Here is a 23499-nt window from a genome sequence, read left to right as displayed (position 1 = left end):
TATTGCGTCAATTTCCTCTTTAACCAGCAATGCAACTCCACCACCTTTTGCTTTTTGTCTGTCCTTCCTAAATACTGAATACCCCTGGACGTTCAGTTCCCATCCCTGGTCACTCTGCAGCCATGTCTCCGTAATCCTGACTATATCATACCTGTTTACATCTATTTGCGCGGTTAATTAATCCACTTTATTGCGAATGCTCCTCATGTTAAGGCACAAAGCCATAAGGCTTATCTTTTTAACATTACTTGTTTCGTTCCCACTATTTTTGGAGAGAGAGAAAGAGAGAGATGGAGGCAGAGAGAGAGAGAGAGATGGGGAGAGAGAGGGAGAGAAAGAGAGATGGAGAGAGAGAAAGAGAGAGACGGAGAGAGAGAGGGAGAGATGGAGAGAGAAAAAGAGAGATACAGGAGAGAGCGAGAGAGGGAGAGCTGGAGAGAGAGAGAAAGAGAGAGAGACGGAGAGAGAGAGAGACGGAGAGAGAGAGAGAGAGGGAGAGATGGAGAGATGGAGAGAGAGATGTGGAGAGAGGAGAAAGGGAGAGATGGAGAGAGAGATGGAGAGAGAGATGGAGAGAGAGATGGAGAGAGAGATGGAGAGAGACATGGAGAGAGAGACATGGAGAGAGGAGAAAGAGAGAGATGGAGAGAGAGAGATGGAGAGAGAGAGATGGAGAGAGAGAGATGGAGAGAGAGATGGAGAGAGAGACGGAGAGAGAGACGGAGAGAGAGATGGAGAGAGAGAGACGGAGAGAGAGATGGAGAGATGGAGAGAGATGGAGAGACGGAGAGAGAGATGGACAGATGGAGAGAGAGAGACGGAGAGAGAGACGGAGACGGAGAGAGGGGGAGACGGGGAGAGAAAGGGGCGAGGGTGCGGGCGGGGGAGGGGAGTCCGGTGCGAGAAGGCTCCCGGGCCTAACATGGCGGCTCTCCCTCGCACGCCGGGACAGTGCAGGCCCTGGGTCGCGGGAGGCTCCGGTCTCTGGAGGAGGGGTGGTGGTGGGGGTGGGTGGTGGGAGGGGGGCTTGAGCCGAGCCCGCCAGGCAACCTGGGCTCCCTTTACCTGGGCCCGATGTCCCGGGGTGAGAAATTAGACCCGCAGACACCAGCTCCGACAGCGCCGATCGGGAATAACGACTGGACGAGCTGCTGTGAGTGACGTGTCAATCCTTTATTGCTTCTTATTTTTCCTTTTTTTTTTCCATTTTCTCGCCCTCCCTTTCCTCCGGCACCTCCTCCTTCCCCCTCCCCCTTGCCCCCATCCCCCCCCACCCCCACCCCTCTCTGTCTCCCACCGTACAGGCAGCGCGGCTTAAACCCTTTATTCTCTTCTCTCTGTTTGTTTTAAGTTAGCGTCAACAGGAAACGTTAAGAGTTGTGGCTGTGAAGGCCCGAGGTGGGTTGGGGGAGGTGGGGTGGTGTGGGTGGCGTGGACGATGGCCTGGGGGGAGGGGGGTGGTGGGGTAGGGGTTGGGGAAGGGAGAGGGTGGGTGGGAGAGGCGGGGGAGGGGGTGGTGTTGTTGGCGGGGGGGGGTGGTGCGGGTGGGGAAGAGGTTCGAAAGCGTGAGGGCTCCTGTCCCGTTTATAGCTGCATCCCGCTGGGGGGTGGGGGTGGGGGGGGGATGGGGAGGAAAGGACCTTCCCCACCCCCATTCCCTCCCTCCCTCCCTCCCCCCGTTCCAGGGCCTAGACCCCCCCCCCCACTGCCCCGACTCACCCACTCCCCCACCCCTGGGGCCCAGTGCCCCCACGCACCCCTCCCACCCCCACACCACCCCGGGGAGGGGGCGTGGGGGGCCGTCCGCCATTTTGGGCTGGCTTCCTTGGCACTGGCGGCAGCGACAAGGTCGTTGGGGGGGGTGGTGGTGGTGGGGGGACGGGAACGGATTCTCCGCCCGGATCGCTCACTCCGACACTCTCTGCCTACTGCCAGACCCCACCTCCGCCCCTCCTCCTCCTCCTCCTCCTCCTCTTCTCCCGCCCGTGAGCAGCAGTCGCCAGGGCAGCCCCACCCCGCCCCCCGAGTCCTCCGGTTTCGATGAATTGGAGCTGCCGCGGCTCGAGCTCTTGCGGCGCTGGACGGTCATGAGGCGCTGGCTGCTCTTGACCATGCTGGCGTGGCGGTAGAGGATGTCCATCTGCTGCAGGCACTCTGGCCTCTCCGTGACCATGGGGGCCATCCAGGGGTGATCGAAGATCGAGTGCAGAGAGTAGCGTCGGGGAGCACTCCTGAGCACGCACCAGATCAGATCCTGGAATGACAAAGGGCGGTAGGCCAACGTTGAGTATGTGCTGGAGGAAAAGGGCTGTGCAGTTTAGAGGGGGGAGGGCTGGGGAGGTGGTTGGGGTGGGGGCTGGGTGGGGGGGGTGCGGGTTGCAGGGGTTGGTCAGAGGCCCAACCCAGCGGCGGGCTCTTGCTCTGCAATAATCATTCCCAGCGCCTCCCCCATTCCGACACGCCCCGACACCAAACCGGTGCCTTTGAATATCTCCCCAGCAACCCCTCCCCCACCCCCTCCTCCCACATGCCCTCCCCACATTACCACCACCCCCCCCAACTCCCAGTTGTCAAACAAAATTCAAAATTGAGCTACACGTGAGGAGATATTAGCGACCAAAAGCACGGTCGACGAGAGAGAGAGAGAGAGACAGGGAGAGAGAGTGGGTGGAGAGAGAGAGAGACAGAGATGGAGACAGGGAGAGAGAGAGATTGAGAGAGAGAGGGGGGAGAAAGAGATTGAGAGAGAGAGGGAGGGAGAGAAAGAGACAGAGAGAGTGGGTGGAGAGAGAGAGGGACGGAGAGAGACAGGTAGAGAGACGGAGAGAGAGAGAGACGGAGAGAGACAGGGAGAGAGAGAGAGACAGGGAGAGAGAGAGAGAGACAGGGAGAGAGAGAGTGAGAGAGAGGGGGAGAAAGAGAGCAAGAGAGAGACAGAGACAGGGAGAGAGAGAGACAGACAGAGAGTGGGTGGAGAGAGAGAGAGAGACAGAGAAGGGAGAGAGAGAGGGGGAGAAAGAGAGTGAGAGAGAGACAGGGAGAGAGAGAGTGAGAGAGTGAGAGAGGGGCAGAAAGAGAGCGAGAGAGAGAGACAGAGACAGGGAGAGAGAGAGAGAGAGACAGAGAGAAAAAGAGAGACAGAGAGAGAGGGGTAGAAAGAAAAAGAGAGAGACAGTGAAAGAGAGGGAGAGAGGTAGAGAGAGGGGGAGAAAGAGAGTGAGAGAGAGGGAGGGAGAGAGAGAGGGACAGAGAGAACAAGAGAGAGAGACAGAGAGAAGGTAGAGAGAGGGAGAGAGAGAGGCACAGAGGTTTAGGGAGGGAATTATTCGTTTTTTAAAATTAATTCATGCAGGCATTGCTGGCTGGGCCAGCGTTTATTGCCCACCCCTAATTGCCCCCTTGTTCAGAGGGCATTTAAGAGCCAACCACATGGCAGAGCTCGGGGGCCCAGGCAGCTGAAGGCATGACCACCAATGGAGCAGCGATGAACAATCCGGGGAGTGGGGATTGAGAGGGGGAGGGGGAAGCGTCGCTTGAGAGGCCGGGAGTGAAGGAGAGTGGCGATCTCGGAGGGTCGTGGGGGCGGGTGGGAGGAGGGGAGGGGAGAGGTGGGGTTGGAGGAGGTTACAGAAGTCGGGGGGCTGGTGGGTGGGTGGGGAGGGGTGGGGAAGGGGAGGCCGCGGAGGGATTGGAGACCCAGGGCGGGGATTTTAAAATGGAGGTGTCGCTGGGCCAGGGAGCCGAGTTGGGGGGGGGGTGCGGGGATCAGCCCGCTCAGCGCTGCAGGTCCCTTGAGGCTGGACCTCCGGAGCTCTTCCGAGGATCGCTGCTCCCGGCCGGATGGTTACGTCTTTCCTTCCCTCGTCGGGGTCTGGGCTGGCCGATGTAGCTCCACGCGCCCTGGCTTCGTGCCCTCATGCTGGAATCGCTGGCCATCACTCTCCCCACCGCCCCCCCTCCAACCCCCGACCGACCACCCCCACCACCTCCCCCACCGGGTTGTTGCACTCACCCTGCCCTGTCTGTCCTGCCCTCCCGTACCCCGCCCCACCCCCTCGCTGCGCGGGTTGGAGCCCCGAGGACTCAGAGAGGGCCATTCAGCCCATCCAGTCCGCACCAGCCCCCTCTGTAACACCCCTCACATCAACCACCACCCCTCCCCCAACCCACCGCTCTTGCCCCAAAGCCCTGCAAGTTCTCATCCGGTTTTCTTTGGGAATCCTCCATCCTTCCAGCCTCCATTACCCTCGGGATAGGGTTTCAGGCATTGGGAAGGGGGCGTGTGGGGTGCGGGGGTGGGGGGGGGGCGCGAATAGGGGTGGGGAGAGAAGCGGGTAGGGTGTTCAGCAACTTTGTGGGGGGTGGGGACGTGCATGAAGAACATTCTGGATAAGGGGGGTGAGGGGCGGGGGTGGAAGAGATGATCTACCCTGCGCTTCCTCCTGCAGTTCAATAACCCCTCTCCCCCCCCGACCCCCCACCCCCAGTTCACGCGGCTGAGAATTTGCCAGCCACACCGGCGACCATATTCCAAGCCAGGATGTGACGTCTTCAGGAGAGATGGGAAGGAAGGGAAAGTATCGGCGGGGGGGGCATGGTGAGTAGTAGGAGGGTGTCGGGGTGTGAGTCCACGGTACCTCTGTCCCCCACCAAAGAGAGCGAGAGAACGAAAGCACATCACTGCTGGTCGACTGCTCAGGCCTTTATTTGCTTCCTGACATACACAAGGATATCCGTCTGCGATTTTCTTTTCGACTCTAGGGAGTACAGGTGGGCTCCTGACAGGGTCCGGCAAACACACTCACTGGGGCGTTTCCCTCTGTCTGCCAACCGGGGGTACTCAACTGAGGAGCAAAGAGCGGTGAGGAGCCGAGCAGAAGGTGGTGGAGGGGGTGCAGTGTGGTCTGAGGAGGGTCAATCCAATGTGCGTTAAGTTGAGGAACGCCAGGGTAGGGTGGTGGTGGGGGGCGGGGGGCGGGGGGGGGGGGGGGGGGGTGGCTGTGTGCTTAGGGAGATGATAGGATAGACAGAGAGAGAGTGAAGGAGGGAAGGAGAGTATGACAGGGAGAGAGAGAGAGAGAAAGACGGATAGAGTGAAAGAGAGGGAGGGCAAGGGAAAGAGAAAGAGAATGGGGGAGGGAGGGAGAGTAAGAGAGGGAGTGAAAGAGAGAGAGAGAGAGAGAGAGAGGGGGACAGAGAGCATGAGAGGGAGAGGGAAGGAAAGAGAGAGAGTAGGAGAGAGAAAGGGGAAGAGTGGGAGGGTATGTGAGGGAGAGCGAGGGAAAGAGAGAGAGAGACAGAGAGAAAGGGGAGGGAGGGTGAGTATGAGAGAGAGAGGGAGGAAAAGAGAGAGAGAAAAAGGGAGAGGGAGGGAGAGTATGAGAGGGAGGGAAAGAGAGAGAGAGGAAGGAGGGAGAGAGGAAAGAGAGGCAGGGAGGGAAAAAGAATGGGGGAGGGGAAGAGAGAGGGAAAGGGGAAGGGGAAGAGAGAGGGGAAGGGGAGGAGAAGAGAGGGGGTTAGAAGAGGGGAGCCAGGGCAGGGAAAGAAACGGAATAAGCTAGAGAGGGAGAAAGAAGGGAGGGAACGAGAGAGGGAGAGGTGAGAGAAGGGGTGAGAAGGAGGGATGGGTAGGGAGGTTGGGGAAGGAGAGAGAGCAAGGGAGAACAGGAGAGAGAGAGAGAGGTGAAAGATAAAGTACACAGGAGAGAGAGGGATGGAATACAGGAGAGATAAAGGGAGAGGAAAGGGAAAGAGGGAGAAAGAGGGGGGTAAGGAATGGATGAGTAAAGTGAGAAAGAGGGAGAATGAGAGTGGAAATGAAAAAGGATAGCGTTATCCATTAGGCTTCCCAGTCTGTGTGTTAGCCTGGGTACGGGAGGGGTTTAGGGTTAGGATTGGCCTGGGTACAGGAGAGGGTTAGGGTTCGGGGGTTAGGGGTTAGGGTTGACATGGTTGCAGGAGAGCGTTGGCGGTAGGGGGTTAGGGGTTAGTGTTGGCCTGGGCACTGATGACCGTTAGGGATTGGCTTGGCCTGGATACAGGAGTGGTTTAGGGGTTAGGGTTGGCCTGAGTACAGGAGAGGGTTAGGGTTTGGGGGTTAGGGTGAGGGTAGGCCTGGGTACAGGAGAGCATTAAGGTTCAGGGGTTAGAGGTTAGGGTAGCCCTGGGTACAGGAGAGCATTAAGTTTCAGGGGTTAGGGGTTAGGGTTGGCCTGGGTACAGGAGAGCATTAAGTTTCGGGGGTTAGGGGTTAGGGTTGGCCTGGGTACAGGAGAGGGTTAGGGTTCGGGGGTTAGGGGTTAGGGTTGAAATAGTTCCAGGAGAGCATTGGGGGTAGGGGGTTAGGGATTAGGGTTGGCCTGGGTACAGGAGGGGTTTAGGGGTTAGGGTTTGCCTGGGTACAAGAGAGGGTTAGGTGCAGGGGTTAGGCTTGGCCTGTGTACAGGAGAGCGTTAGAGGTAGGAGGTTAGGGGCTAGTGTTGGCCTGGGCATAGGAGAGCGTTAGGGGCTAGGGATTAGGGTTGGCCTGGGTACAGGAGGGGTTTAGGGGTTAGGGTTGGCCTGGGTACAGGAGGGGTTTAGGGGTTAGGGTTGGCCTGTGTACAGGAGAGGGTTAGGATTCGGGCGTTAGGGGTTAGGGTTGGCCTGGGTACAGGAGAGTGTTAGGGGCTAGGGGTTAGGGTTGGGGTAGGCCTGGTACAGGAGAGGGTTAGGGTTCGGGGGTTAGGGTTAGGGTAGGACTGGGTGCAGGAGAGGGTTAGGGTTCAGGTGTTAGGGTATGTCTGTGTACAGGAGAGCGTTAGAGGTAGGAGGTTAGGGGCTAGTGTTGGCCCTGGGCATAGGAGAGCGTTAGGGGTTAGGGATTAGGGTTGGCCTGGGTACAGGAGAGGGTTAGGGGATTAGGGTTGGCCTGGGCACAGGAGAGCATTAGGGTTCGGGGGTTAGGGGTTAGGGTAGCCCTGGGTACAGGAGAGCGTTTAGTTTCGGGGTTTAGGGGTTAGGGTTGGCCTGAGTACAGGAAAGGGTTAGGATTCGGGCGTTAGGGGTTAGTGTAGGCCTGTTACAGGAGAGGGTTAGGGTTCGGGGGTTAGGGTTAGTGTAGGCCTGGTACAGGAGAGGGTTAGGGTTCAGGGGTTAGGGTTGACATGGATGCAGGTGAGGGTTAGGGTTCAGGTGTTAGGGTTGGCCAGTGTACAGGAGAGGGTTAGAGGTAGGAGGTTAGGGGCTAGTGTTGGCCTGGGTACAGGAGATATTTAGGTGTAGGGAGTTAGGGGTTAGGGTTGGCCTGGGTACAGGAGAGGGTTAGGGTTCGGGGGTTAGGGGTTAGGGTTGACATGGTTGCAGGAGAGCGATGGTGGTAGGGGGTTAGGGGTTAGTGTTGGCCTGGGCACTGATGACCGTTAGGGATTGGCTTGGCCTGGGCACAGGAGTGGTTTAGGGGTTAGGGTTGGCCTGGGTACAGGAGAGGGATAGGTTTTGGGGGTTAGGGTGAGGGTAGGCCTGGGTACAGGAGAGCATTAAGGTTCGGGGGTTAGGGGTTAGGGTAGCCCTGGGTACAGGAGAGCGTTAAGTTTCGGGGTTTAGGGGTTAGGGTTGGCCTGGGTACAGGAGAGCATTAATGTTCGGGGGTTAGGGGTTAGGATAGCCTTGGGTACAGGAGAGCATTAAGTTTCGGGGTTTAGGGGTTAGGGTTGGCCTGGGTACAGGAGAGGGTTAGGGTTCAGGGGTTAGGGTTAGGGTTGGCCTGGGTACAAGAGAGGGTTAGGGTTCAGGGGTTAGGATTGACATGGATGCAGGTGAGGGTTAGGGTTCAGGGGTTAGGGTTGACCTGTGTACAGGAGAGGGTTAGGGTTCGGGGGTTAGGGGTTAGGGTTGACATGTTTGCAGGAGAGCGTTGGCGGTAGGGGGTTAGGGGTTAGTGTTGGCCTGGGCACAGATGACCATTAGGGATTGGCTTGGCCTGGGTACAGGAGGGGTTTAGGGGTTAGGGTTGGCCTGTGTACAGGAGAGGGTTAGAGGTAGGAGGTTAGGGGCTAGTGTTGACCTGGGCACAGGAGAGGGTTAGGATTCGGGGGTTAGGGTTAAGGTAGGCCTGGTAGAGGAGAGGGTTAGGGTTCGGGGGTTAGGGCTAGGGTTGGCCTGGGTACAGGAGCGGGTTTGGATTCGGGGTATAGGGTTTGCCTGGGTACAAGAGAGGGTTAGGGTTCAGGGGTTAGGTTTGACATGGATGCAGGTGAGAGTTAGAGTTCAGGAGTTAGGTTTGGCCTGTGTACAGGAGAGCGTTAGAGGTAGGAGGTTAGGGGCTAGTGTTGACCTGGGCATAGGAGAGCGTTAGTGGTTAGGGATTAGGGTTGGCTTGTGTACAGGAGAGGATTAGGATTCGGGCGTTAGGGTTAATGTAGGCCTGGTACAGGATAGGGATAGGGTTTGGGGGTTAGGGTTAGGGTAGGCCTGGGTGCAGGAGAGGGTTAGGGTTCGGGGGTTAGGGGTTAGGGTTGACATGGTTGCAGGAGAGTGATGGCGGTAGGGGGTTAGGGGTTAGTGTTGGCCTGGGCACAGGAGACCGTTAGGGGTTAGGGTTGGCCTGGGTACAGGAGAGCGTTAAGGGTAGGGGTTAGGGTTGGAGAGGGTTAGGGTAGGGGTTAGGGTTGGAGAGGGTTAGGGTAGGGGTTAGGGTTGGAGAGGGTTAGTGTAGGGGGTTAGGGGTTAGGGTTGACGTGGACACTGGAGAGGGTTAGGGTTTGAGAGGGTTAAGGTAGGGGTTAGGATAAGGTTACAGAAGGGGGTTAGCGGTTAGGGTTGGAGAGAGTTAGGTTTGATTAGGGTAGGGGGTTAGGGTTGACGTGGATACAGGAGACGTTTAGGGTTAGGGTAGGGGTTAGGGTTGGAGAGGGTTAGGGTAAGGGATAGGGTTGGAGAGGGTTAGGGTAGGGTTACAGTAGGGGCTTAGGGTTTAGCGTTGACGTGGACACAGGAGATGGTTAGGGTTTGGGTGTTAGGGGTTAGGGTTGGCCTGGGTACAGGAGAGCGTTCGAGGTAGGAGGTTTGGTGCTAGTGTTGGCCTGGGCATAGGAGAGCGTTAGGGGTTAGGGATTAGGGTTGGCTTGTGTACAGGAGAGCGTTAGGGGTAGGGAGTTAGGGGTTAGGGTTGGGCTGGGCACAGGAGAGTGTTAGGGGTTAGGGCTTAGGATTGGCCTGGGTACAGGAGAGGGTTAGGGTTCGGGGGTTAGGGGTTAGGGTTGACATGGTTGCAGGAGAGCGTTGGCGGTAGGGGGTTAGGGGTTAGTGTTGGCCTGGGCACAGATGACCGTTAGGGATTGGCTTGGCCTGGGTACAGGAGGGGTTTAGGGGTTAGGGTTGGCCTGAGTACAGGAGAACGTTAAGTTTCGGGGTTAGGGATTAGGGTTGGCCTGGGTACAAGAGAGGGTTAGGGTTCAGGGGTTAGGGTTGACATGGATGCAGGTGAGGGTTAGGGTTCAGGGGTTAGGGTTGGCCTATGTACAGGAGAGTGTTAGAGGTAGGAGGTTAGGGGCTAGTGTTGGTCTGGGCACAGGACAGCGTTAGGGGTTAGGGATTAGGGTTGGCTTGGGTACAGGAGGGGTTTAGGGGTTAGGGTTGGCCTGGGTACAGGAGATCATTAGGGGTAGGGGGTTAGGGGTTAGGGTTGGGCTGGGCAAAGGAGCGTGTTAGGGGTGAGGGGTGAGGGTTGGCCTGGGTATAGGAGAGGGTTAGGGTTCGAGGGTTAGGGGTTAGGGTTGACATGGTTGCAGAGCATTGGCGGTAGGGGGTTAGGGGTTAGGGTTGGCCTGGGTACAGGAGACCGTTAGGGATTAGGGTTGGCCTGGGTACAGGAGAGGGTTAGGGTTCGGGCGTTAGGGTTAGGGTAGGCCTGGGTACAGGAGAGGGTTAGGGTTCGGGGATTAGGGTTGGCCTGGGTACAAGATAGGGTTAGGGTTCAGGGGTTAGGATTGACATGGATGCAGGTGAGGGTTAGGGTTCAGGTGTTAGGGTTGGCCTGTGTACAGGAGAGCGTCAGAGGTAGGAGGTTAGGGGCTAGTGTTGGCCTGGGCATAGGAGAGCGTTAGGGGCTAGGGATTAGGGTTGGCTTGGGCACAGGAGAGCGTTAGAGGTAGGGGGTTAGGGTTGGCCTGGAGTACAGGAGAGCGTTAGGTGTAGGGAGTTAGGGTAGGGGGTTAGGGGTTAGGGTTAGGGTAGGGGTTAGGGTTGGAGAGGGTTAGGGTTGGAGAGGGTTAGGGTTGGAGAAGGTTAGGGTTGGAGAGGGTTAGGGTAGGGTTACAGTAGGGGGTTAGGATTTAGGGTTGATGTGGACACAGGAGATGGTTAGGGTTTGGGTGTTAGGGGTTAGGGTTGGTCTGGGTACAGGAGAGCGTTAGGGGTTAGGGTTAGGGTAGGGGTTAGGGTTGGAGAGGGTTAGGGTTGGAGAGGGTTAGGGTTGGAGAGGGTTAGGGTAGGGTTACAGTAGGGGGTTAGGATTTAGGGTTGATGTGGACACAGGAGATGGTTAGGGTTTGGGTGTTAGGGGTTAGGGTTGGTCTGGGTACAGGAGAGCGTTAGGGGTTAGGGTTAGGGTAGGGGTTAGGGTTGGAGAGGGTTAGGGTTGGAGAGGGTTAGGGTTGGAGAGGGTTAGGTTTGGAGAGGGTTAGGGTAGGGTTACAGTAGGGGGTTAGGATTTAGGGTTGATGTGGACACAGGAGATGGTTAGGGTTTGGGTGTTAGGGGTTAGGGTTGGTCTGGGTACAGGAGAGCGTTAGGGGTTAGGGTTAGGGTAGGGGTTAGGGTTGGAGAGGGTTAGGGTTGGAGAGGGTTAGGGTTGGAGAGGGTTAGGGTAGGGTTACAGTAGGGGGTTAGGATTTAGGGTTGATGTGGACACAGGAGATGGTTAGGGTTTGGGTGTTAGGGGTTAGGGTTGGCCTGGGTATGGGAGAATGTTAGGGTGAGGGAATCGGGTTGGCGTTGATGCAGGAGAGGGTCTGTGCCACGGCTGAAGAGCCGGACTCTTCCTTCCTGCCGCTGCCGCTGGTCTGCGTCTCTCTCTCTCTCTCTCTCTCGCCGAGGAGGCGAATGCAGGGACTTTGTGCGCCTGCTCCTCACCTCCTTTCTTAACCCTTGCGCCCCCACCCCCACCCCCACCCCTTGCTTCCCCGCCACGCTCCGCTGAGCAGCAGCGGGAGGTGCGCCCTCCGGGTCCGAAAAGGGCCGCGGTGAGAGAGCGCGCGCTCCGGTAATGCGGACTAGCGGCGAGGGTGTGGTTGGGGAGGGGCGCCAGCGAGGTCAAGGTTCGCGGGAGCCGCTCATGGCAGCCAAGGAGCCTCCGCGGCCGGAGCCAGGCGTCGGAACCAGAGGCTCTCTATCCGGCCGGCTTGATACGCCACCCCCACCCCCACCCCCCGGCTTCCTTCGCCACCTCCCGTGCGCTCCCCACCGCGTGCACCCCTGCGCCACAAGGCGGGGAAGGGACGCCCCACGGTCGCTCTGCGGGGCCAAATTTCTGCGCACGGCAAGATCCCACCGCGAGGCTTAAACGGTCGGGGAGTGGGGGGGGGGGAGGGGGTGGTTGCTGGTGCTGGTGCTGAGGTGGGGTGACATGTTAGCCTCGGATCACCGGGGAGCATTTTTGGGGGCGGGGAGGCAGCAGGGGACCCACCCCTAGCCGACCACTCCCCCCCCCCCCCCCCCCCCCCCCCCCCCCCCCCCCCCCCCCCCCCCCCCCCCCCCCCCCCCCCCACCTCCAAACGGCCGTCCCCTCCACGTCTCCTCCCTTCCCTCCGTCCCGTGCTCTTTCTCACCGCAACCACCCCCCCCCCCCCCCCCCACCCACACCCCCACACCCTCCCGGGTTCCATCGAACCGACCTGCTCCCTCCTCCTCCGGGAGATAGGGTCGTCCCTGCCCCTCTGAACCCACCCCGAGCAGCCCCACCTCCACCTCGCTCCTCGCCTCGTCAGAAATGGCGTCCCTCCGAAGTCCTGCGTTGGCAAGGCCTGAGGCTCCGGAGGTGGAAGGGCTCTGCCGGCCAGGAGGCTTTCGGACGGCTGCCGAGAGGGCGGGCGATGTCCAGCATTGCTTCCACCCCACCCCCCACCCCCCCCCCCCAAACAACCAACCACCCCCGCTTCTCCCCTCCGACCCCAGGACCGTGCTGCGCATCGGCGCCCCCCGCCGAGACAGCACTTCTCCAAGAGCCAGAGGGTGATAACAGCACAGAAGCAGGCCCTTCGGCCCATCGCCTCCGTGTCAGCCATCGAGCACCTCACACACACCCCCCCCCCCCCCCCCCCACCACCCATCTAAACCTCCCGCCCATTACCTTCTTAAATCTATGCGGGAGGCGCAGTGGTTTAGGCTTTAGCCGCACGGCTTCTGGGACCTGGGGTGCTTGACGTGCTTTCAAATGCCTTTCTCTGTGGCTGCACGACACCCACGCTTGGGACCTGGGATTCCTCACATTTCCAATCCCAGTTCCGGTCAGGCAAGATCACTCTGCAGTGTAGAGGGAGCTTTACTCTGTATCTAACCCCGTGCTGTGCCTGTCCTGGGAGTGTTTGATGGGGACAGTGTAGAGGGAGCTTTACTCTGTGTCTAACCCCGTGCTGTGCCTGTCCTGGGAGTGTTTGATGGGGACAGTGTAGAGGGAGCTTTACTCTGTACCTAACCCCGTGCTGTACCTGTCCTGGGAGTGTTTGATGGGGACCGTGTAGAGGGAGCTTTACTCTGTATCTAACCCTGTGCTGTACCTGTCCTGGGAGTGTTTGATGGGGACAGTGTAGAGGGAGCTTTACTTTGTATCTAACCCCGTGCTGTACCTGTCCTGGGAGTGTTTGATGGGGACAGTGTAGAGGGAGCTTTACTCTGTATCTAACCCTGTGCTGTACCTGTCCTGGGAGTGTTTGATGGGGACAGTGTAGAGGGAGCTTTATTCTGTATCTAACCCCGTGCTGTACCTGTCCTGGGAGTGTTTGATGGGGACAGTGTAGAGGGAGCTTTACTCTGTATCTAACCCTGTGCTGTACCTGTCCTGGGAGTGTTTGATGGGGACAGTGTAGAGGGAGCTTTACTCTGTATCTAACCCCGTGCTGTACCTGTCCTGGGAGTGTTTGATGGGGACAGTGTAGAGGGAGCTTTACTCTGTAACTAACCCTGTGCTGTACCTGTCCTGGGAGTGTTTGATGGGGACAGTGTAGAGGGAGCTTTACTCTGTATCTAACCCCGTGCTGTACCTGTCCTGGGAGTGTTTGATGGGGACAGTGTAGAGGGAGCTTTACTCTGTAACTAACCCCGTGCTGTACCTGTCCTGGGAGTGTTTGATGGGGACAGTGTAGAGGGAGCTTTACTCTGTAACTAACCCCGTGCTGTACCTGTCCTGGGAGTGTTTGATGGGGACAGTATAGAGGGAGCTTTACTCTGTATCTAAGCCTGTGCAGTACCTGTCCTGGGAGTGCTTGACGGGGACAGTGTAGACCAAGCCTCGGGGACAGGGCTTTGAGAGGCCGGGCGAGAGTGGTGGTGGCTAGGGGGGTGGGGGGGGGGGGGGGGGGGGGGGGGGGGGGGGGGGGATCAGAGGAGGTGTTGAAGCAGTCCCTTACCTTGCATTCGTGGGAGATTGACTTGTGCTTCTGGGAGAAAATCGGGCCCTTGATCATCTGCCTGAGGAGGCGCCGCAGGTTGGAGTCATCGAAGGGTAGCTTGCCTGTCCTCATGGTGTACAGGATGACTCCCATGCTCCAGACGTCGGACAGGAAGGGGTTGTAGGGGAGTCCCTGGAGGATCTCGGGGGGTACATAGGCGTAGCTGCCACAGTACGTCTCGCTGAGCTTCACGTGATTGAGGCTCTCCAAGTCGGTGGCCGCCTGCTTGCTGAAGCCAAAGTCCGAGATCTTGATGTTATTGTTCTTGTCCAGGAGCAGGTTTTCCAGCTTCAGGTCCCTGTGCAAGGGGTGGGTGGGGGGGTGGGGGGGGGGGGGCGAAGGGGATCAATCGTCACTGAGGCTGAGGTTCGAGTACCGCGTGCGGTTCTGGGTCTCCTTACTTAAGGCGGGGTGGGGCGGAAACACAATTCGGCAGGGAGATTCGACAGGTAGGGTATTATTTAAATGGAGAGAGCCTACAGAATGCTGCAGTACCGAGGGATCTGGGTGTCCTGGTACATGAATCACAAAACGTCAGAATGCAGGTACAGCAAGTAACGTGGAAGATGCATGGAGTGTTGTCCTTTATGGCCAAGGGGTGGGGGGGGGGAGCAGTATAAAAGTAGGAGAGTCTTGCCACAACTGGACAGGGCATTGGCAAGTCCGCAGCCAGAGTACTGCAAACAGTTCTGGTCTCCTTAAGGATGGACATACTTGCATTGGAAGCCATTCAGAGAAGGTACGCTCGGCTGATTCCCAGGATGAAGAGGGGGGTTTGTCTTATGGGGAAAGGTTGAGCAGGTTGGGCCGGTACCCATTGGGGTTTAGAAGAATGAGAGGGGATCTTATTTAGACAGGTGGGGACAGGTAAGATCCTGAGGTGGGGGGAGGGGGGGGTTTGACAGGGTGGATGCTGAAAGAGCGTTTCCCCCTCGTGGGGGGGGAATCTAGAACGAGGGAGTGGGGGCACAGTTTAAAAATAAGGCGGGGAGGGGGTCTCCCATTGAAGAGGGAGACGAGGAGGAATTTCTTCCCCCGGGGTGGTGGGGGGGGTGGTGGGGGTAGGTGTCAGTCTGTGGGATTCTCTCCTCCCCCCCCAAGAGAGCAGCGGAGGCCGGGTCACTGAATATATCCGAGGCCGAGTTAGACAGAGTTTCGATCGACGACGAGGGGAGTCGAGGGTAATGGGGCGGGGGGCGGGGGGGGGGAGGAAAATGGAGTCGAGGCCAGAATCAGATCAGCTGTGATCTTGTCAAATGGGGGGGGGGGGTTGGTGGTGGAGCAGGCTCGAGGGGCCGAATGGCCACCTCCTGCTCCTAATTTGAGGGAGGTGGTGACGTAGTGGTATTGTCGCTCAACCGGTAATCCAGAGATCCAAAGTAATGCTCTGGCGACCCGACCACAGCAGATGAAAGAACTTAAATTCAATTTTAAAAACCCAGTACTAAAAGTTGACGATAGCCGTGAAACTGTTGCCATCAAATGCCCCATCTGGTTCACTCATGTACCCCTTTAGGGAAAGGTTGGGGGGGGGGTGGTGGAATCTGCCATCCTTACCCGGACTGGCCTACACGTGACTCCAGACCCAACACCACCACCACCACCACCACTCCCCCCCCCCCCCCCCCCCCCCATCCCCTCCCCACCCTCCCCGCAGCAATGAAATGCCTGGAATCTACACCCCAGGGACTGCCGCAGTTCATTCGGGGGATGGGCAGTAAATGCTGGGCCAAGCCAGCGACGTCTCCACGTTCCCCGCGATCGAATTAACATCGAGGGGGGCTTAGGCTTTGCGACTTGGCCTAAGGAGCGTGGGAGGGGAGGCGGAATTGATCCTAACTTTCGAAAGGGAATTGGATCATTAACTTGAAGAGAAAGGCTTTTTTTTTAAAAAAAAGAGCAGGACGGCGGGGAAGGGGTGGGGGACGGGTGGTGGGACTGGTCAAGTAGCTCTGGCAGAGGCCAGCACAGACAAGACCCCTCAAATGGCCTACTTCCGTGCAGTGACCTTTCCTTGATCGGTTTTTTTAGGCGGGGGGGGGTGCCATGGGATTCAGGGATAGTGTGGCAAACTGGATAAAAGGTTGGCTTTGTAACAGGAAACAAAGGGGAATGGTCGACGGATGCCCTTGCAAATGGAAAGTTGTCTCAAGTGGTGTTCCACAGGGCTCAGTGTTGGGACCCTTGCTGTTTGTGTTACACATCAACGATTTGGACGTGAACGTGGGGGGCACGATTGGGAAATCTGCAGATGACACAAAGATTGGCCGAGTAGTGGATAGTGTAGAGGATAGCCATAATCTCCAAAACGATATAGATGGGTTGGTGGAATGGGCGGTAAAGTGGCAGATGGATTTTAACATAGAAAAGTGTGAGGTCATACATTTAGGGAGGTCAAACAGGTACAGGGATTACACAATAAATGGGAATATGCTAAGACGGGTAGATGAAGTGAGAGACCTTGGCGTACAAGTACACAGGTCCCTGAAAGCAGCAGTTCAAGGAGACAAGGTTGTAAAGACGGCATATGGAATGCTCTCCTTCATTGGCAGAGTATTAGAATATCAAAGTAAGGATATAATGTTGGAATTGTATAAAACACTGGTGAGGCCACAACTGGAGTATTGTGTGCAGTTCTGGTCACCACATTACAGGAGGGATGTAATAGCTTTGGAGAGAGAGCAGAGGAGGTTTACAAGAATGTTGCCAGGGTTAGAAAAGAGTAGCTAAGAGGAGAGATTGGACAGGTTGGGGTTATTCTCCTTAGAACAAAGAAGGCTGAAAGGTGACTTGATTGAGGTGTACAAAATTACGAGGGGAATAGATAGCGTGGACAGGATAAAATTGTTTCCCTCGATGGAGAATTCTCAAACCAGGGGACGTAGATTCAAGATAGGTGGCAGACGGTGTAGGGGGGACATGAGGAAGAACTTTTTTGACACAGAGGGTAGTGGGTGTCTGGAATTCGCTGCCCGAGTTGGTGGTAGAGGCAGAAGCTCTAAACTCTTTCTAAAAAGTACCTGGATCTGCACCTTAAAGTGCTGTAAGCTGCAGGGCTATGGGCCGGGTGCAGGGAGGTGGGATTGGAAAGGGCACCTGGGTGTCCTCGGGCTGGCACGGGCAAGATGGGCTGAATGGCTTCCTTCTGTGCTGTAACTTTTCTCTGGTTCTAGTCCATTTGGCCCCTCGAGCCTGCTCGGCCATTCAATAAGATCGTGGCTGATCCTCTATCTCAATGCCGGTACTCCCACTTTCTCCCCCGTACCCCTCGACGCCTTTACAGTCTAGAAATCTTATCTATTTCCTTCTTAAACGTATTCGATGACTTGGCCTCCACCAGCCCTCCTGTGGTAGAGAGATCCACAGGTTCACCCTCTGAGTGAAGACGTTTCTCCTCATCTCAGTCCTGAATGGCCTTCCCCCTCCCCCCCCGTTATCCTGAGACTGTAACCCCTTGTTCTACACCCTCACCCCCACCCACCAGCCCCCCCCAACTCCCCACCCACCCCATCGCTCCCGAGCCAGAGGAAACATCATCCCCCTTGCCTCCCGTCTGTCTGTCCTTGTCAGAATTTCACACGTTTCGACGAGATCCACCCTCTCCCCCGTCTCGTTTTTCTGAACTCCAGCGATTACGGGCCTAGTCGAAAGGGCTTCAGTCAGGCGGATGCAGGGAAGGTGCGAAGGTGCGAGGGGGGGGGTCCCGGAACCAGAGGGGGTAGGAGGGTGGGGGAGGGTTGTGGGGGGAGGGGAGGAGAAGTAGGGGGTGAAGGTGGGGGCGCCGTAAATGTGAGACGCTCGCCAACCAGTCCAGGTTGGGAATTCAGGAGAGGCTCTTCGGCCCTGAGGAGGGCGAGAACGTGCGACGAGCTGCTGTCGGGAGGGTGCGAGCGTGGGATGCGTTTGAGGGGAATCCGGATGAGGGAGGAAGGAGTCGGAGGTTAGGTCGACGAGGGGGCAGGCGGGCGGGAGGGGGAAGGGGGGTGAAAACTGGGGGCGGGGGGGAGGAGGCTCGTCGTGAGTTCAGAATGTCCGGCATGGATCGGACCGGGCTGAAAAGGCCTATCCCTCTTTGCGACTTGGCCTAAGGAGCGTGGGAGGGGGAGGCGGAATCGATCCTAACTTTCGAAAGGGAATTGGATCATTAACTTGAAGAGAAAGGCTTTTTTTTTAAAAGAAAGAGCAGGACGGCGGGGAAGGGGTGGGGGACGGGTGGTGGGACTGGCCAAGTAGCTCTGGCGGAGGCCAGCACAGACAAGACCCCTCGAATGGCCTACTTCCGTGCAGTGACCATTCCTTGATCGGTTTTTTTAGGCGGTGGGGGTGGGGGTGCCATGGGATTCAGGGTAATGTGGCAAACTGGATAAAAGGTTGGCTTTGTAACAGGAAACAAAGGGGAATGGTCGACGGATGCCCTTGCAAATGGAAAGTTGTCTCAAGTGGTGTTCCACAGGGCTCAGGGTTGGGACCCTTGCTGTTTGTGTTACACATCAACGACTTGGACGTGAACGTGTGGGACACGATTGGGGAATCTGCAGATGGCGCAAAGATTGGCCGAGTAGTGGATAGTGTAGAGGACAGCCATAAATCTCCCAAATGATATGGGTGGGTTGGAGGAGCGGGCGGTAAAGTGGCAGATGGATTTTAACAGAGAGAAGCGTGAGGCCGCAGCTTTAGGGGTTGAGGGGCGGCCGATTTAAATCAGAGACGAGGGGGGATCGCTTTTCTCAAAGGGTGGCGAATCTGTGGAATTCGCGACCTCAGAGCGCAGGGGATGCCGGGACGCTGAATAAATTTGAAGAGGGGGATAGACGGGTTTTCAATTAGTTGACGGGTTGAAAGGTTACGGGGGGGGGGGTGGGGGGAGGGCGGGAAATCGGAGTCGAGGCCGAACTGAGATCAGGCACGGTCGTAATGAGTGGCGTGGCAGGCTCGAGGGGCTGAATGGCCTCCTCCTGCTCCTGGCTCTTATGTTCTGACGGAACGCTCACCTTCATTGCGAGAGGGTTTGAACATAAAAGCAAGGATGTTATGCTTCCGTTGTACAGGGCGTCGGTGAGACTGCCTCTCGAATACCGTGGGCAGTTTTGGTCTCCTTATTTGAGGAAGGGTGTAAATGCGTTGGAGGTGGTTCAGAGGAAGTTTACCGGATTGATGCCCGGAATGAGCGGGTTGTCTTATGGGGAGAGGTGGGACAGACTGGGCTTGTTCCCACTGGAGTTTAGCAGAGTGAGGGGCGATTGGATTGAAGTTTACAAGACCCTGAACGGACTCGACAAGGCGGGCGTAGGAAGGACGTTTCCTCTTGTGGGTGAACGGGGAGGTGGGGTCTCTGCCTCAGGAGGCGGGGTCTCTGCCTCAGGAGGTGGGGAGGCGGGGTCTCTGCCTCAGGAGGCGGGGTCTCTGCCTCAGGACGCAGGGGAGGCGGGATATCTGCCTCAGGAGGCGGGGTCTCTGCCTCAGGAGGCGGGGAGGCGGGGTCTCTGCCTCAGGAGGTAGGGAGGCGGGGTCTCTGCCTCAGGAGGTGGGGAGGCGGGGTCTCTGCCTCAGGAGGCGGGGAGGCGGGGTCTCTGCCTCAGGAGGCAGGGGAGGCGGGGTCGCTGAATATTTTTAAGGCGGAGGGAGATAAGATTCTTGTCCGGCGAGGGGATTGAAGGTGGTCGGGGATGACCACCACCACCACCTGGAAGTTCCCCTCCGAGCCGCACTCGCCGTCCCGACTTGGAAATATATTGGCCGTTCCTTCACTGTCGCCGGGTCAAAATCCTGGGGCAACTCCCTCCCTAACAGCGCGGTGGGTGTACCTACACTACACAGACTGCCGCGGCTCAAGAAGGTGGCTCACCCACCACCACCTTCTCAAGGGGGTAATTAGGGGGATGGGCGACAAAGAAGTGTTGGGCCTGGCCAACATCCCTCTCCTCCCTCTGCCAGCTCTCCCCTCCCTGCCGCCCCATCAGCCCTCCCCTCCTCCACCACCCCCTCGCCCCACAAGCCCCCCTCCCCCTTCCTGCAAGCCCTCCTCCTCCCACCACCTGCTCCACCAGCCCTCCTCCCCCTCCCAAGTGCCAAGTCCTCCTCCTCCCCCCACCACTTTCCTCACCTGTGCACCATCCCCTTGCTGTGGATGTAGGCCATCCCCTGGCACAGCTGCTCGAACCACTTGCCCGACATCTTCTCGTCGCAAGCCCCCTTTGTGCGGATCATGTCCATGACCTCGCCCCCCGGCGCCAGCTCCAGCACGACGTAGACCCGGTTGGTGGTCTCGATGGACTGGTAGAAGTTGACGATGTTCGGGTGCTTGAGGGACTTCCAGACCTGGATCTCGCGGGGCAGGAACTTGGTGAGGAACTCGGCCTCGGCCTTCTCCTTCAGCACCACCTTGATGGCCACGTTCGTCTGCCACGTCTTGAAGTAGGCCTCCCAGACGATGGCGTAGGCCCCTTTGCCGAGGTAGCGGCCCAGCTGGTAGCCGTGCTTCTCCAAGATGGCGGACACCACCGTGGCTTGAGCGTTGGCCATTGGCGAGGGGTGGGGAGGTGGGGCGCGGGGGAGGGGAGAGGGGAGGGGGAGGGGCGGGCCCTCAAGAGGCGGGCAGGCGCTCCTAAAACATGGGCCGCAAACTTAGCACCGGCCCTCCAACCCCGCCCCCCACCCCCCACCCCAACCACCCAACCCGCAAGGCGAAGATCCCACGGGGCAGGCCGAAACGAGAAAGGTTCAACGCCAACCTCGCCCCGAATCCATCCTCGCCGCCCTCGACATATTTACATCCTTTACCGGAGGCACTGGGGGGTGGGGGGGGAAGTAATCGTTTCTATCACCAAGGAGCGGATTTACACATATGTGCGTATTATATGTATAAATACGTGCCTATACTTATATAAACATACGTATACGCCAGGGTTTGAAAAACGTCTGTTCAGTAAGAGAGCCAAAGCAGAGGTTGTGGGGGGTGGGGGTGCGGAGGGGGCTGGGGGAGTGGGGGGTGGGGGGGGGGGGTGGTGGTGGGGGTGGGGGCGAGGGAGGGAGAGGGGAGAATGGATTCAAAATGGCCACCGAGGAAGACCACAAGATGGAGGGTTGCCAGGCAGCTGCGAGCGGAGGCCTCGATCAGTAAACAAACGGCAGCGCCTTCATGTCGGACGGGAACGGCGCTTCTTCAGAGGGGGGGGTTTGTTTCTCGAGGGGTTTGGGAGGGGGGTGGGTGTGGTGGACGAGGGCATCCAGTCTGTTGCATTGACGAGAAGGTCTGAGCCCATCGGCCGCTGCCCGGTCTCGGGGTGGGGGCCAATTCTGTGCCTCTGTGAGATCAAATTCTGTGCCTCTGTGAGGTCACAAAGCTCGGGCGGGTCATAGGGCGTTGCATCTTGCATCACTGAGGGAGGGAGTGAGAGAGAGGAGGGAGGGAGAGAGAGAGAGAGGGGGTGAGAGAAAGGGAGACAGGGGGAGAGAGAGGAAGGGATGGGGGGGTGGTGGTGAAGAGAGAGAGAGAGACAGACAGACGGGGAGAGAGAGAGATAGACAGGGAGGGAGGTGGACTTCTCCCACTGCTACACCTCCTCCCCACTCCCAGCCCTCCTCCGAAATCCCAGGCCCCCTCCCCTTCCCAGCCCTCCTCCCCCTCCCAGTCCTTCCTCCCCACTGCCAGCCCTCCTCCCCCTGCCAGCCCTCCTCCCCACTGCCAGCCCTCCCCCCCACTGCCAGCCCTCCTCCCCCTGCCAGCCCTCCTCCCCACTGCCAGCCCTCCTCCCCACTGCCAGCCCTCCCCCCCACTGCCAGCCCTCCTCCCCACAGCCAGCCCTCCTCCCCACAGCCAGCCCTCCTCCCCACTGCCAGCCCTCCTCCCCCTGCCAGCCCTCCCTCCCCCCACAACCAACCACCTTCCTCACCTGTGCACCATCCCCTTGCTGTGGATGTAGGCCATCCCCTGGCACAGCTGCTCGAACCATTTGCCCGACATCTCCTCATCGCATGCCCCATTCAAGCGGATCGTGTCCAGGACCTCGCCCCCCGGCGCCAGCTCCAGCATGATGTAGACCCGGTTGGTGGTCTCGATGGACTGGTAGAAGTTGATGATGTTCGGGTGCTTGAGGGACTTCCAGACCTGGATCTCGCGGGGCAGGAACTTGGTGAGGAACCGTCCCTCGGCCTTCTCCTTCTGCAGCACCTTGATGGCCACGGTCGTCTGCCACGTCTTGAAGTAGGCCTCCCAGACCGTGGCGTAGGCCCCTTTGCCGAGCTGGCGGATCAGCTGGTAGCCGTGCTTCTCCAAGACGGTGGACACCATCGTGGCTTGCGAGTTGGCCATTGCGAGGGGTGGGGAGGTGGGGCGCGGGGGAGGGGATAGGGGAGGGGGAGGGGCGAGCCCTCAAGAGGCGGGCAGGCGCTCCTAAAACATGGGCCGCAAACTCAGCACCGGCCCTCCAACCCCGCCCCCCACCCCAACCACCCAACCCGCAAGGCGAAGATCCCACGGGGCAGGCCGAAACGAGAAAGGTTCAACGCCAACCTCGCCCCGAATCCATCCTCGCCACCCTCGACATATTTACATCCTTTACCGGAGGCACTGGGAGGGGGGGGGAAGTAATCGTTTCTATCACCAAGGAGAGGATTTACACATATGTGCGTATTATATGTATAAATACGTGCCTATACTTATATAAACATACGTATACGTCAGGGTTTGAAAACGTGTGTTCAGGAAGGGAGCCAAAGCAGAGGTTGTGGGGGGTGGGGGTGTGGAGGGGGCCGGAGGGGGGGGGGGAGGGAGAGCGGGGAATGGATTCAAAATGGCCACCGAGGAAGACCACAAGATGGAGGGTCGCCAGGGAAGGGTCCGGAGGCAGCTGCGAGCGGAGGCCTCGATCAGTAAACAAACGGCAGCGCCTTCATGTTGGACGGGAACGGCGCTTCTTCAGAGGGGGGGGGGGTTTGTTTCTCGAGGGGTTTGGGAGGGGGGTGGGTGTGGTGGACGAGGGCATCCAGTCTGTTGCATTGACGAGAAGGTCTGAGCCCATCGGCCGCTGCCCGGTCTCGGGGTGGGGGCCAATTCTGTGCCTCTGTGAGGTCACAAAGCTGGGGTGGGTCACTGGGCAATGCATCACTGAGGGAGGGAGTGAGAGAGAGAGAGAGAGAGAGAAAGGAGGAGACGAAGAAGAGAGAGAGGGGAGGGAGGGGGAGAGAGGGAGAGATGGGAAGAAATGGATGGCATGGGGGAGGGAGTGGGAAAGAGGGACGGACGGAGGGAGGAGGAGAGAGCAGAGGGGGGAGAGGGCGGAGGAGGGAGGGAGGGGGAGAGAGAGGATGGAAGAGGGAGGGAGAGAGGGGATGGGAGAGAGGGGAAGAGAGGGATGGGGAGAGAGAGGGAGAGAGGGAGGGGTGGGAAAGGTGGAGAGAAAGAGGGTGGGACGGAGGGAGGGGAAGAGAGAGGAACTGGCAGAGAGGGAGAGTGAGAGAGAGGGAGGGAGAGAGAGAAGGGGAGACAAGGAGAGAGAGAGAGAGTGGTAGTGGCAGAGAGGGAGGGCAAGAGGGAGAGTGTGGGAGAGATGGAGGGAAAGGGGGCAGAGGGAGGGGAGATGGAGGGGAGGAATGACAGAGAGTGGAGGAGAGAGCGGTAGTGGGAGGGAGAGGGGGAGGGGTAGGGAGAGAGAGTGGGAGGGAGAGGAGGAGGGGAAGGGAGAGAGAGAGGGAGGAAGAGAGGGACAAAGGAAGTGGGAGAGAAAGGAGAGGAAGGGAATCAGAGGGAGCAAGTGGGCGAGAGGGATGGAGTGGGAGATTGGGGGAGAGACGGAGGGGGGGGGAGAGAGGGAGGGTGGGAAGAGAAAGAGGGTGGGAGAGAAAGAGGGAGGGG

At 58.4% G+C, this 23499-nt stretch overlaps 2 protein-coding genes across 2 annotated transcripts; both read right to left on the bottom strand.

The window, feature by feature from the left end:
• Positions 1-12332: 12332 nt before the first annotated feature.
• On the bottom strand, positions 12333-20168 carry LOC121275140 (testis-specific serine/threonine-protein kinase 4-like). Its single transcript, XM_041182557.1, has 3 exons — positions 19750-20168; positions 13605-13944; positions 12333-12338 (listed from the first exon to the last, which is right to left on the bottom strand). The coding sequence occupies exons 1-3, from the start codon at positions 20166-20168 to the stop codon at positions 12333-12335; spliced, it is 765 nt and encodes a 254-aa protein (XP_041038491.1).
• Positions 20169-21534: 1366 nt separating this feature from the next.
• On the bottom strand, positions 21535-21957 carry LOC121275139 (testis-specific serine/threonine-protein kinase 4-like). Its single transcript, XM_041182555.1, has one exon. The coding sequence runs from the start codon at positions 21955-21957 to the stop codon at positions 21535-21537; it is 423 nt and encodes a 140-aa protein (XP_041038489.1).
• Positions 21958-23499: the final 1542 nt, after the last annotated feature.

This window comes from Carcharodon carcharias, unplaced genomic scaffold (assembly GCF_017639515.1).
Source record: "Carcharodon carcharias isolate sCarCar2 unplaced genomic scaffold, sCarCar2.pri scaffold_1067_ctg1, whole genome shotgun sequence".
Taxonomy (NCBI): Eukaryota; Metazoa; Chordata; class Chondrichthyes; order Lamniformes; family Lamnidae; genus Carcharodon; species Carcharodon carcharias.
This window is presented reverse-complemented; position numbering and strand designations above follow the sequence as displayed.